The 15,391-nt window shown below is 40.7% G+C and overlaps 1 protein-coding gene across 1 annotated transcript in view; it reads left to right on the top strand.

Annotated features, from left to right (window-relative positions):
• Positions 1–15,391, top strand: part of LOC124612761 (NF-X1-type zinc finger protein NFXL1) — a 110,809-nt gene that overhangs the window by 32,478 nt on the left and 62,940 nt on the right. Inside the window, exon 5 of the mRNA XM_047141154.1 lies at positions 5,758–6,020. Coding sequence (XP_046997110.1) covers positions 5,758–6,020 — 263 coding nt within the window. The remainder of the gene's footprint in view (positions 1–5,757; positions 6,021–15,391) is intronic.

The raw sequence follows: 15,391 nt of genomic DNA, 5'->3' as shown, positions 1-15,391 counted from the left end.
ATGGCACTAATACCCACAAACATTCCAGTGTAGAATACCACTTATTTGTGTTTAATTAAGCCTAAACATAGATAGTTCAACGAGTAAAGGTAGCAACTCAATAAATTTTCACACACACACACACACACACACACACACACACACACACACCTCTGTACATCAACGCTATGGCAGCACAGTAACTCAACTGGGCTGAGATGGTTTGTCACATCAACTAGACGTGGGGGGGGGGGGGGGCAGGGCAGAGAGTGGGGGGAGGGTTGGGAAAAGGGTGGCTGACAGCTTGGAGGGAGAGGCAGAAGGTGCAAAGGATAGGAATGTGTAACTGGTGTGCTCATTATGGCTGCAGGCATGGGAAGACATGGGCAGTGTAAAAGCGTAAACTGGAAGGGAGAGATGGAACAGAGTATTTAAGTTTAGGGTTTTTGGGCAGGGATAGAAGTGGGTGTGGGGCAAGGGCTAGTGGAGAATGAAGCTAGGTGGGACTACTGGAATGAGTGTAGTGTTGCAAGGTATGTAATTCAGAGCAGCTGATGTTGTTAGGAAGGGACCAGATAGCACAGGTTGTGAAGTAGCCATTGAAATTGGGATCTGCCACTGGGTTGTCACGACACCAATGATCTTGGCAACAGTTCGGCAGTGATCTATTATCTGAGTCAACTTCTGTTTGGTGGTCATGCCCACATAAATGCTGTGCAGAAATTGCAGCAGGTCTGGTATAGGATATGACTGCATCATAGAGGGCCTTGTCTCTGATACAAGGGGATAAGCTTGTGACAGGACTAGAATAGGATGTACTGGATTGGTGAATTGAAAAGGTTATGCATCTAGTTCTTCCACATCTGGACTTCAGGTAGCTGCTTTATAACCAGTGCTGTCTGGATCCTTCCTCACACCAGCTTCTCTGAACTATTAGATGGGAGTTGTCCATGTGACACATCCTTTGATCTCTTAATCCTCCTCTATCTCTCACCCCACACCCACATCAATCCCCGCCCTAAGATGCTAACTTTACTCGTGATGCCTTCACACCCCCTTTACCACAGAGTCCCTATTCTTCTGTTATATTTACCCCTTCTAGTATGCTCATTCACATCATTGTGCCTTCTGCATAACTACCCTTGCCTGCGGCGACAACTAGCTCCCTGGTGCCACGTTCCTATCTCTTGCAGCTGCTGCCTCTCCCTCCTGGCCGACAACCATGCTTCCCTACTTCTCTCTCCAGCTCCCTACCCACTTTCTATCCTCACCTGCTCCACCCAACACAGCTATGGACCAACCTTAGTCGAGTTGCAGTGCTGCTCAATGTAGTTGGCAAGGACAATGTATTCATATAGGTGTGTGTGTGTGTGTGTGTGTGTGTGTGTGTGTGTAACTAACTCTGAAGAAGTATATATAAAAACAAAGATGAGGTGACTTACCAAACGAAAGCACTGGCAGGTCGATAGACACACAAATAAACACAAACATACACACAAAATTCAAGCTTTCGCAACAAACTGTTGCCTCATCAGGAAAGAGGGAAGGAGAGGGGAAGACGAAAGGAAGTGGGTTTTAAGGGAGAGGGTAAGGAGTCATTCCAATCTCGGGAGCGGAAAGACTTACCTTAGGGGGAAAAAAGGACAGGTATACACTCGCACACACGCACATATCCAGCCACACGTACAGACACAACCACAAGGCTTGTGTCTGCGTGTGTGCGAGTGTATACCTGTCCTTTTTTCCCCCTAAGGTAAGCCTTTCCGCTCCCGGGATTGGAATGACTCCTTACCCTCTCCCTTAAAACCCACTTCCTTTCGTCTTTCCCTCTCCTTCCCTCTTTCCTGATGAGGCAACAGTTTGTTGCGAAAGCTTGAATTTTGTGTGTATGTTTGTGTTTGTTTGTGTGTCTATCGACCTGCCAGCGCTTTCGTTCGGTAAGTCACCTCATCTTTGTTTTTATATATAATTTTTCCCACGTGGAATGTTTCCCTCTATTATATTAACTCTGAAGAAGGATTCATCCAAAGCTTGGAATGTCCTCAGCCATGTTTATGTGGCTTTTGTATTCCTTTTATTTGTTACAATTACAACCACTGGAACTGCTACTGAAACTGAATTTGATTTTCATAACTAGTTGCTTTCTTGGTTAATAATGAGGTGGTATAAGTGCTTGACTGAATTACGAAGAATCAGTTATGAATTATACTACATGGGATAAGCCACCATGTAGTCTCAGTTTTGATGTCAATAAGCCATGCCCACATAGGACCAAGTACACAGCCAGACTGTTTCCTGTAAACAGTAAGGTAGGTATTGTGGGATAGTATGGCAGGAAGAGGAATGTCTCATGATCACAACAAGCAGAACTGTTCTGTAACTTAAGATGGTGATCCAAAGTTGCAACTAATCATGGAAATAAAAAAAACAGTTCCAGCTGCTGCAGTGATGGTTGCAGTTGTTGCTCAGATAATGCCTAACAAATGTGCAGCACGAAATACAAAAAATTCTTTATCTTTTACATACATGAAGGTGTTGCTGGAAGAAAGTGCTAACCCACAACAATGTATTTTGAGTTATTGCATGTTATATATTTGGTTAAATTCAGAGACAAGAAAATAAATATTATAAGATAAAGCAGTTTAAATAGTTGGTAGTGATTTTTAGCAGCACATTGGGGATTACCATATTTACCCAATTATAAGACATGGTTTTTTTCCCAGATTCGTCATTCCAGAAATGCGTTGTCATATTTGTGGATTAATCTATTGCTGCTGAGGTCAATGTTTTTACATTATTTAGTAAGTTAGTATAGAGGTTGTCTTACATTTACAAATGATGCTTTGGCTACTGAGGTTTCTTACAAATTTATTTTGAAGAATCCCGATGGATAGTCTGTAGCAAATTAGCAGTGCATTCATTTGAATATGCTCGAGATTTCCCAATACGATGAATTTCTCATTATAGTAGCAACCGTACTCAAATGATCATGGGACAATTAACTTGTGCACTAGTGCAAGGGATATTCGAGAAGGTATTAGGTAACAACTATAACACTCTAATGCTCTGTTTAAAAATTGACAATTTGTGAAACAAAGCAGCAAATAGCATTAAATCCTGTCAACTTACAAACATTTATTGTAGTTAAATGTGCAGTAAAAATTCTCGTAAGAGTATTTATGCTGCTTTTTAAGTAAAGGTTAACATTCATAGGCAAAAATCTTGTGCTAAAATCATTACTGCATTCTGAACCATTTTGTTTGGTTACAAAACACTGTAATGATTTCCCAGGTGAGTTGCAAATGGTAATTTGGCCACTGTCACAAACTGTATTAGAATACTGGGGGAAAATGTCACCAGCTTTTAACCAGCTTAAGATCAAGATGGTGATATTCAGATGAAACAAGAAAGAAAATTAATCAGGAGTAAAACTTGTAACAAATGTAATAAATCACATTAAGCCGACTGCAGTTGTCATCGCAAGAATAAACTGCAGTGGACAGGCCCATTGTGGAGATTGTACCAGCGGACGTTCCTAAATTGTGGTATGTGTGAAAGTTTCAGAATTGGACCGAATTGTGATTGCAATCTTTTATTTAGGTATTAGTTGCTGTTGTTGTGCGTGACGTGTACCCTAGAAGGTATTGTCGTGTGTGTTTCACTATTGCTCAGGCCCAGCATTGTGGAAGGTTTGGAGGTGGAACAGTGGCACCATCTTGGTTGAGTATTATGATGAATGCTGTGAGGGGACTGGTGAGCGGGCAGCAAATTTTATTGTGCTGTTAACCATGAGAATGTAAACAGTGTACCTTGGCTTTTTATGAACACCTAAAATGTTTAAACTGCAGTTTGCCTGAATCCATTTGTACTCTGAATTGAATTTAAAATTGGACAAATATTCAACAGCAGCATACATTTCTGTAGGAGATGTTAAAAAGTTTCAATTGGGGCCAATGGTGTACTTAAGCATTTCGTGCAGCAATGCTATCAACACTCACTGTGAGGTATGACGGGAACGATAGGCAGTGTGTCAGCTGCTGATTCTACAAAGCCAGTGATATAGTGGCTGGCAGATGATATTTTTGGAATCAAAAGAAATTGTAACATTGTTATGTCAATATGGAAGCGAAATCCACTGTGTGTTTAGAAAAAAACCACTACCTCAGAAACCACAACATATAGCCAAATATTTGTGACAATGAAAATATAAGTTTCACAGTTCTCCTGTTGTTACGATGACAACGATGATTAAAAATTGTGATACGACAGACAACAGTAAACAAGGATGAAGTGAAGATAAAAATTACTATAAACCGTTTCTTTTTGTTTATTTTATTTCTCCTTATATTATCAGAATGTAGGCAATGAATAAATGGCACAAATAATGGGTTGTTAACTTTTAGGCAAATACCTTACATCTATAAAAGTTAGTAATTTTGATTAGTCAGATTTGTTAAAAAATAAATTTTTCTTAAAGAGCCTCCTAGAAAATGTGATATCATCATATATTCAGGATTGTCTTATACTTGGATAAATATTGTACTTGTTACTGGCATGTGGTGCAACAAAAACACAACAGATTAGATTATCAGTCTAATCATTATGAACTGAAGGTTAGTACTTTCCTGTATCGACACCTTCATATGGACCAAATCGCTAGATACTTAAGTGAAATTGCTCTAAAAAACAAGTTAACCATGTTGTCCTTGATGAGGCAGTGCAGAAGAAGAAGAAGAAGAAATCTGTCTATGTCAGTGTAGTGAGCTAGTGGTAAGGCCTTTAATGTGACAAATAATTTCACCAGAAATATGTAGTACACTTTCCTGGAGTCCATTAATTAAATAATTTTAAATTATAAAACATGCTAAGAATTTTGCGTATTGAAGCTGCATGTTGGTATGACAGATTTCATTACATGGAACTTGGGTAAGAGTAATTGGCACATTAACGAATTGGGACACTTGCTATCCTGAGCTGACCATTTATGAGGGGTTAAACAGTTTTAGGAACATATCAAATTATGCTACCTACCTTCAGAATGAAAGCACTTATAGTATTACTTTGAGTGAAATTAGATTGAAAAATAGTATAAAAACTTTTTATTCGTGTTTATACTTGGAATTGCATCTCCTGAAGGTAAGCTCTGTCGAGCCATTATATCCTTGTAATAAATTTTGGTTTTCTCAATTAAATTATCTTTTTTGATTTAGGAAACTAAGTGGTTGATTTGAGGATTAACTGAAGAAAAAGCACAATAGAATGACTTCCAAAAGCAGTGTGCAATCAAACAAATCATACGAGACAATGGCAAAATTATATAGTTGGCATTTTTGGGATGATTTTTCATGTGTACTAACATATGGACTTCACACTTTGCATCATATTCCTTTTAAGGCAGGAAAAATTCTTTGAATAAAACTTCTGTTAAATATATAATGAAAGATTTAATATTCTTTGACTCAACATTTCCCTAGCAAGAAGGTCAGGATAGTTGTTTACAAACTGCAGTACACTTGTACAAGAACACTTTTCCACTTGCTTAAAATCTGTTTGTTTTAAAATACTCAATATCTACTTCTTTACCCATTTGTTACCTTGACTGCTTCTTTTGGGAGTTGTATATATTTTTTTAGCAAGATTACCAGCGTTACTCTTATCCAGTAACTCACTTTTTATATTGTATATTACATATTGTAATAATTCTAGCAATTGCCATTTCCATTATTGGTATATAATTTGTGTCTGAGAAACTTCAAATATTTGTTAAATTATTTGTAGGACCGTGTCCACCTTGTCCCAAAATGGTACGCAGCACCTGTTATTGCGGGAAACAACCACCCCGGCCACAGCGTTGCTGCAAAAAGGAATGGTCATGCGGCAGTGTGTGTGGACGCAAGTTAAGCTGCGGGCGGCATGAGTGCCCAGAGCAGTGTCACCCTGGGGACTGCTCTCCCTGTCCTCGCACGAGCAAGCAGCATTGCGTGTGTGGGGCAGCCTCACAGATACGGCAGTGTGCTGATCCAGTGTGGCACTGTGACAAGGTTTGTGGTAACATAGTTATACTTAGTCTAGTTGGTGCCAGGGAACTAGGCACAGGTTCTCAGTGGTGAGACACTGTACTCACATTCAGGTTTAGATTTTTTGTGGTTTCTCTAAATCACATGAGGCAAATTGTGAGATGGTTCCACTGAAAAAGACAGGCCCGGTTCCCTTCCCCATTCTTCACCAGTGTCAGCTTGTGATCTGTCTCAAATCACCTCATTGTCAACAAGATGTTAAAATCTTAATCTCCTTCCCTCTGTTTCCTTGTGATACTAAGGAGCTTGAAGTCATGTATATCTGTTTCCACTGCCTCAAACCAATTCATCCTTCATCATGCAGTGTTGCTACAACTAATAACAGCTGGTCAGTAAACACAATTTGCATGTTGATTTTCTGTTTATTCCATGAAATCATTCTACTTTTTAGTTCAGTGTGAATGATACTGAAGGGCAGCTGTCTATGCATAGCATAGATCTGTTTGTTAAGTCAAGCTTAATACACTGAAACTACATTTGTCCTTCACATTTATATTTTGTCCTTGTGTTGTTTCTAGAATAATGCAGTTGCCTGCACATTGACTCACAGAATTTCGCTATGTTGAGTTCTAGATTTTTCTTTCTGCTCTAAAAGCAAACTATCGTAAATGTTTCATAACTGGCATAATGTGAGTGCACGTGCCCTGCTGTGCACGAAATATATTGCACATAAATCATGTTTCCAGGTGGAGTGACAGAATAATGATTATGTGCCATATGTTTCCAAAATTAATTTGATTGTAAAATAATTCTCCCTGCCCATTAGAGTATTTAATTTTTTGCTTTGAAAGACTTCTATGTTTTCTTGAGAAAATATTCATCGTATGCATCTGTCAAATTTGAGAATGTTCTAAGACTTCTGTTCAGATCTCATTTGTCAGCACATCGAGCTCTTTACCATACAGGTTGAAGCAAGAAAAAGCTTTTTGTGAATTACTTGTAACAATATTTTCTTTGTTTTGGCATCAGACTTCCAGTTGCAGTTGCAAGTGGGATTTTGCACCATGCAACAGAATCTGCGAAATACAAACGAAAGGAGTATTTCAGTATATAATGTGTCATACTAAGACTGAGGCTATACTCATGAAGACACGCTGACCCCCACCCTTGAGTCGTTTTCCCATTTTGAAAACACATCACGACCGCTGCCTATCTCCTTACAGTGTGCTCCCTGTCTAGTCCTGTGTACTCCTCCTTGGTTGGTACATAAATCATGAATTAGGACCACCGAGCGAGGTGGCGCAGTGGTTAGCACACTGGACTCGCATTCGGAAGGACGACGGTTCAATCCCGCGTCCGGCCATCCTGATTTAGGTTTTCCGTGATTTCCCTAGATCTCTCCAGGCAAATGCCGGGATGGTTCCTTTGAAAGGGCACGGCCGACTTCCTTCCCCATCCTTCCCTAATCCGATGAGACCGATGACCTCGCTGTTTGGTCTCTTCCCCCAAACAACCAACCAACCAATTAGGACCAATCTACTTCAAGGACCTAATGTTTGTCGCCACCAAGACCCTTCATCATCTGCTACTTTTGGTGGTTCTGGTGTATCCGTGTGCTCCTGTCATTTACAGTGATTGCTCTGCTGTACTACCTGCTGAATTTTCTTATTTTGGGTCCCACTTGACATGGGAATCCAAGGGACCATTTCACCCAACTTTCACTTTGACAATCCTACATCTACATCTACATCTATACTCCGCAAGCGACCCAATGGTGTGTGGCAGAGGGCACTTTATGTGCCACTGTTATTACCTCCCTTTCTTGTTCCAGTCGTGTATGGTTCATGGGAAGAACGACTGCTGGAAAGCCTCTGTGCGCGCTCAAATCTCTCTAATTTTACATTCGTGATCTCCTCGGGAGGTATAAGTAGGGGGAAGCAATATATTCAATACCTCATCCAGAAACGCACCCTCTCGAAACCTGGACAACAAGCTACACAGCGATGCAGAGCGCCTCTCTTGCAGAGTCTGCCACTTGAGTTTGCTAAACATCTCCGTAGTGCTATCACGCTTACCAAATAACCCTGTGACAAAACGCGCCGCCCTTCTTTGGATCTTCTCTATCTCCTCTGTCAACCTGAGCTGGTACGGATCCCACACTGATGAGCAATACTCAAGTATAGGCCGAACGAGTGTTTTGTAAGCCACCTCCTTTGTTGATGGACTACATTTTCTAAGGACTCTCCCAATGAATCTCAACATGGCACCCGCCTTACCAACAATTAATTTTATATGATCGTTCCACTTCAAATCATTCTGTACGCATACTCCCAGATATTTTACAGAAGTAACTGCTACCAGTGTTTGTTCCGTTATCATATAATCATACAATAAAGAGTCCTTCTTTCTATGTATTCACAATACATTACATTTGTCTATGTTAAGGGTCAGTTGCCACTCCCTGCACCAGGTGCCTATCCGCTGCAGATCTTCTTGCATTTCGCCGCAATTTTCTAATGCTGCAACTTCTCTGTATACTACAGCATCACCCGCGAAAAGCCGCATGGAACTTCCGACACTATCTACTAGGTCATTTATATATATTGTGAAAAGCAATGGTCCCATAACACTCCCCTGTGGCACGCCAGAGGTTACTTCAACCTCTGTAGATGTCTCTCCATTGAGAACAACATGCTGTGTTCTGTTTGCTAAATCTCTTCAATCCAGCCACACAGCTGGTCTGATATTCCGTAGGCTCTTACTTTATCAGGCGACAGTGCGGAACTGTATCAAATGCCTTCCGGAAGTCAAGGAAAATGGCATCTACCTGGGAGACTGTATCTAATATTTTCTGGGTCTCATGAACAAATAAAGCGAGTTGGGTCTCACACGATCGCTGTTTCCGGAATCCATGTTGATTCCTACAGAGTAGATTCTGGGTTTCCAGAAATGACATGATACACGAGCAAAAAAACCTGTTCTAAAATTCTACAACAGATCAATGTTAGAGATATAGGCCTATAGTTTTGCGCATCTGCTTGACGACCCTTCTTGAAAACTGGAACTACCTGTGCTCTTTTCCAATCATTTGGAACCTTCCGTAAATTGAAATCTTCACCTAAGACTATAACATGCTGAGGAAATTTATGTGAAATGTATTCCAGATTTTCTTTCAGTTGTTCTGCCACTGATGCTGCTGAGTCAGGAGGTCGGTAAAAGGAGCCAATTATTAACGTAGCTCGGTTGTTGAGTATAACCTCCACCCATAATAATTCACAGGAACTATCCGCTTCTATTTCACTACAGGATAAACTACTACTAACGGCGACAAACATGCCACCACCGGTTGCATGCAATCTATTCTTTCTAAACACCGTCTGTGCCTTTGTAAAAATTTTGGCAGAATTTATCTCTGGCTTCAGCCAGCTTTCCGTACCTATAACGATTTCAGCTTCGGTGCTGTCTATCAGCACTTGAAGTTCCGGTACTTTACCAAGGCAGCTTCAACAGTGTACAATTACAATACCGATTGCTGCTTGGTCCCCGCATCTCCTGACTTTGCCCCGCACCCATTGAGGCTGTTGCCCTTTCTGTACTTGCCTGAGGCCATCTAACCTAAAAAACTGCTCAGTCCACGCCACACAAGCCCTGCTACCCATGTAGCCGCCTGCTGTGTGTAGTGGACTCCTGACCATTCCAGAGGAACCCGAAACCCCACCACCCTATGGCACAAGTCAAGGAATCCTGAGTGCAGATTTTCAGAAATAGATAGGCCTGTACTCACTTCAAAACAGAATGTCATCTGATGGGCTACTGCCTCCTCTAATCAACTATAGCTGTATGGATTTCCTTCTTCCATTCCTACTGGATGGAATCAACTGTCCTATGTCACCTCCACATCGATCGTACCACATTAACACATAATTTTATCTAACATAGTGAGCCACCTGCACAGTGTGGTTACAGACCCGTATAGACAGTAGCTCACATCATGGTGGAATATCACCTCCTTCTCTCTCTCCAAGCCAAGTATGGTTGTTTGGATTATTTACCTCTAGTATTGGTGGTTGATGTGCAGACAGTCTTTGTTTCTTCCAAGAAAGTTTTTATTCTCAAATGTAACGTTTTAAACTGCTTTCGGAGTGGGGTTGAGCATGGAGCATCTCCTGTTGCATGGTGAGCCAAGGGGGTTCTGAGCCCTGCATCCCCCACCAGCAGCTCTGGTCGTACCTCTATAGCTCTATTTTCAATTATTTTCATGATATGGTTAGTTCTTTTTCTGCGGTACGCTGCTTTACTTTCTTAGGAGTACCCCTTCGTACAGCACACCAATGACTGCAAGGCTTCCTTGTCAGTACAAGCCGATGATGAAAGAATAATTGAATATGCTTATATGCTTGCTCCATGAGAGTGGATTCTATTACCGTCTTCAACACTGACTATTTGGGATGGGAGATGGGGCAATTGTGGGAGGAATGCCCCTCACCACATGCTGAGTGCCAGGGGACTCTCAGCTGCACCCACATGCGAAGCTGTTAATTTCTCTCACCTTGTTATACTATTGTTGGGTCTACTGGTGTTCATTACATCTTAGTGTTTCCACTCATAGTATTATAGGTCTCCTCTCCACTCAGCTAGAAGGTATTATTTATTTTGTTACTGCATCAGGTTGGTGGGGGTCAGGTGTGGCTCACCACAGGTGAGCCGTTGCAACTCCTGTCTGCTTGCTGACCTGCAGACTGTCCCATCCCTTAAGCTTGCACCTCCCAGGCAATTTTTTCTCATTTCTGACATCAGCATTCCTTTCAGTTCCTTAATTTTACTCTCTTATAATATAACATGGAAGCAAATTTTTGTCTTAATTGCGTACAAGAACAGTTCTCCATCTTAAACATACTGCAGTTTAAGTGTTTTACACCAGACACATCTGCTTTTCTTTACAAAGCAACTTCAGTGATCATTCTGTAAATATTGTATGCATATTATTTTTCTACATTTGTAGATTAAAAATAATTTACCTAATGTTTTATGTTCTTTGTTTCTGCAAGCAATCCATTGAATACATTAGTGCAGTGTCTGTACTTGAGAGGGTCTGTAAAGTTCGGTGCAATGTTTCTTTAGACTTGCATGCATGTCCTCCAAAGGAATAGACACTGCTGATGATTTATAGCCCTATTAAATCATGAAATGTATTCACAGATTGCGAATATGGTACCACAACAGCTACACAATTTACTGGAAACATGAAAATTTGTACAGGACGAGGACTCAAACTGGGATTTCCTGCTTTAGAGAAGCAGTTGCTGTGACTGCTTTGGCTAGCCTAGTCCGCTTCACAGGCAGACCTAAACTTAAATATTTCCCAGTTCACAATTTACAAATACATTTCATGATTTAATATGGCAATGGATCATCGGCAGTGTCTGTTCCTTTGGATGTGCACACATATCTGAAGGAACATTGCATCAAACTTTACAGACACTATCAAATATGGACACTGCACTGATGTACTTCATGCCAAACTCAAGGCAATCTGATTAAAAAACTAAATAAGTCACTCCCTGTGCGAGAAGCACATAATTGTATAAGCACTAGGTGAAGCAGAGCATGCTTGCATAGCCGAAGCAGTTAAGGTGATAGCTCACATAAATTGGGAAATCAAGGTTTAAGTCCTGTTCAGGCCCAAAGTTTCATTTGTTTCTAGTAAATTGTCTAGCTGTAGTGGGACGGCATTCGTAATCTGCATGTACATTTCACACTGATTGAAGTTTGTTGTGAGTTTATAGGATAGTTAGCTAATATAGGACCTTGGTATGTTCTACTCTATGAAAATGATTTTTACATCTAACTTCACAGTTTTGATCTTGACTGTTTAATGCTAAAAGTCCTAAATATGATTGAAGATAACATACACTCATATATATATATATATATATATATATATATATATATATATATATATATGATACCAAAAGAGTCAATATTTTAAATTCTTTAAAGATGTTCTTGAATGATTCCCTATTGGTAATTTTTCTGATTATCCTTGTCATTTGTTTTTTAATTTTAAATGATTGATTTGTGAAACACATTTCTGTTGAACATCACACCATATCAGAAGAGGCTGTCCACATTTGCATAGTATGCACATGGTGCCATATTAGTGTCACAGTAATCATGAAGTATTCTTAAAACATGACAGTATTTCCTCAATCAGTAGTTCAGCTTGTTTCTCCTGCGTTAAACTGTCATCTAATCAAACTCCTAGAAATGTTTTGTAAGGTGTTTGTTCAGTACTACAATCCCATATTCTTGGATTATATACTTCTGTTATTATGTCTCTGAAGCTCATCCAGTCTGTTTTCTTCTCATTTACCTCCATGCAGTTACCTCAGAACCATCTTTCTGCTGATTCACTTTTCACAGAGAGATTTTGTGTGAATCTGCTTCATTGTGTACTTTAATTTTAAAAAAGAAAAGTATGATTTGCAGACAACATTGGCCCTGCTATTAACAAGTGATATTGTAACTCATCTGTAATAACCAAAAATAACAGAGGCCTTACACAGAACTTTGAGGTACACCATAACAAAGCTCCCTGTATCCTGAAAATTAACTTTTATTTTTGTGTAATATTTCTGCCATGTATTGCCTGCCTCAAAGATATGATTTAAACCAATTGTAGGCAACTCCATAGGTACCATACTTGCACAATTTACAAAGCAGCCGATTGTAAGTGATCGGATCAAATGCTGTAGATAGGCCTTGAAACAGCCAATAGTTTAATTCAGTTTGGTCTGTAGCACTCAGGCCTGATTTCAAGAAATCAAAGACAACAGTTTCATGAGTAAAGGAGACAACTTAGTGAATAGCAGAAGCGTCGAGTCATCGACAGGCACACACAAAAGAAAAAGAAAACTTGCTAGCTTTTGAAATAAATTCTTTGTTGAACTGGAGTATTGCCCAAAACCTAGCATCTCACCGACACTCTACAATCCCCATCGATTCACCTCCAGGATACCTACTTGTTGCTGTTGTTGCCACCTCCCTGTACACCAACATCCCCTATGCCCCCAGCCTAGCTACTATCAAACACTACCTCTTCCAGTTCCTCCAGACCCACTACTTCTTTCCTCATAAACCTTACAAACTGTATCATGACACATGCGAGTAGCTCCTAGCTACTTCTCCTATAAGGGAAATATATGTAAGTAAATCCACAGTACAGCCATGAGCACAAGCATGGCACTGTCTTATGCCAACCTTTATATGGGCCATCTAGAGGAAACCTTCCTATTCTCCCAAAACCCAAAACTCCTCATCTGGTTCAGTTTCAGTGATAAAATCTTCATGATCTGGGCACAGGACCAAGACACCCTGTCCTCATTCCTCCAGAACCTCAACTTCTCCTCCGTCCACTTCACCTGCCCTCCTCAATCCAACATGCTACATTCCTGGATATTAACTTCCACCACTCTGATGGCTCCATCCACACATGTCTATATTAAACCCACTAACGACCAGCAGTATCTGCATTTCGACAACTGTCATCCCTTTCACACCAAAAAATTGCTCGCTACAGTCTGGCCACCAGTGAACATTGTGTCTGCAGTGACGAGAACTCCCTTACTCAGTATGGTGAAGGTCTCACTATTCACTATGACCTTCACAGACAGTCACTACACCCCCCACCCCACCCTCGTACCTCCCCCCTCTCATCCTCATACCACCCCCCACCCCCCCTCCCCAACCCAGTCTGGAAACAGATTTCCTGTACCATCTCCCCACACACTTCTAATCCTCCCACCACCCCCAGGAATAAGCTGTAAAAGGAGTGCTGCCCTCATTACTGAATATCATGCTGGACTGGAGCAGTGAACCATCACATGCCTAGACTGTGCACCTGCCACCCCTCCCTCTCGCATTCCAAGTCAACAAATTTGCTGCCTGTTTCCAAGCCACTAGCTACCCACCCTGAACCCCTGTTGTTGCCTGCACCCTCTCTCCCACTCTACCAACCCCACCTCACCCTATCCCCACCCTATCCTAGTCCATATGTAAAATGCAATCCTGTCATTGTCTTTTAGTTAGCACGGTATTCTAGCTCAACAAAGGAGTTATTCCAAAAGCTATCAAGTTTCCTTTCTCCCTTGTGTGTGCCTGTCAATGACTCAATGCTGCTTCTATTCTCTGAGTGGTCTTCTTTTCTCCTTAATCATTTATGTTTTTGCCAGAACTTCTCTTCTACATTTAAGACAACTGTTTCAGTAGACTTGTTTTTGCTGAAAACGGTTTGTTCAACTCTCTCTTGATTTTTAGCTATCTTTCTGTAAGACTTGCAGTAAAAACTGTGATTCTGCTAGGAAAATTGCTGCTCACTTCCTTTATTGCTAACATAATGTTATAGAAATATTCTGTTTCTGAGGCTTAATTGTCTACATATGTATAACATAGCACTGCATTTGGTTCAACTCTACTGGCCAGTAAACATTAAATACTCTAAACATTAGACCAGTTTGGGTGTCTTTGAACTACTGATTTCAAAAATAATGATCCCGTCACATCCAGTTCCTTTAGATACAGTATGTTTGTCATGTATCATAGTCCACTGTACTCATTCCTAAAAAGCATTGTGCAATGTGGATTAGACCAGTATGTGCTGACATGGACTGTGAGAAATGGCAGAGACCTGCATGTCATCCCATGCTAGGACCATTGTGCAACAAGAGTGGCACATTGTCAGAAGAGAATACAGTGTTGTGGGCTCCTTGCAGACAGTTCTGCTGTGATATGGGTAACAGGTGTATTACAGGGTGCGATTGAAGTGGTGTGGCCACTGCAAGTATACTCCAGAGTTGAAGTGGGGAGGATAGTTCAATTCTTGTGGTAATAACATCTCAGTTGCACTCAGATTCCCCTGGAAATTGTGGCAGTATGTGGACTAAATGCAGTGTCATGTCCAGCCATGATGAAATGGTGCCAGCAGAGTGATCAAGGCTGCACGGATATGGGTAATGCTGATCAGGAGTTAAAGATATTCCACCAAGCAATTTTGTTGTCTCAGGCAAAATGAAAGAATGTATGGGGCTGAAGAGATTTTCCAGCAATGAGGACGTTTGCACAGTAGTTCTCAAATGGCTCCGTGGCTGAAGAGGAATTAAATGATTTGTGAAATGTTCCAACTTGTTGGTGACTGTGTTGAAAAATGAAGTCGTATATCAAAAGCAGCAAAGAGAGAATTCTTTTAGGAAGTTTTGATAGCCATGTTGGGTCTAGGTTAACAGATCAGTTGTGGGGCCATATGGAGAAAAGGATGAGAATGATAATGGCGAAGGACTTATAGCCATATGTCAGCAGTATTCACTGGGGATTCAAAATGGTTATTTTAAATATATTCA

Source organism: Schistocerca americana, chromosome 4, assembly GCF_021461395.2.
Source record: "Schistocerca americana isolate TAMUIC-IGC-003095 chromosome 4, iqSchAmer2.1, whole genome shotgun sequence".
Lineage (NCBI taxonomy): Eukaryota > Metazoa > Arthropoda > Insecta > Orthoptera > Acrididae > Schistocerca > Schistocerca americana.
The sequence above is the reverse complement of the archived record's forward strand: the minus strand, read 5'-3'. Positions and strand labels throughout refer to the sequence as shown.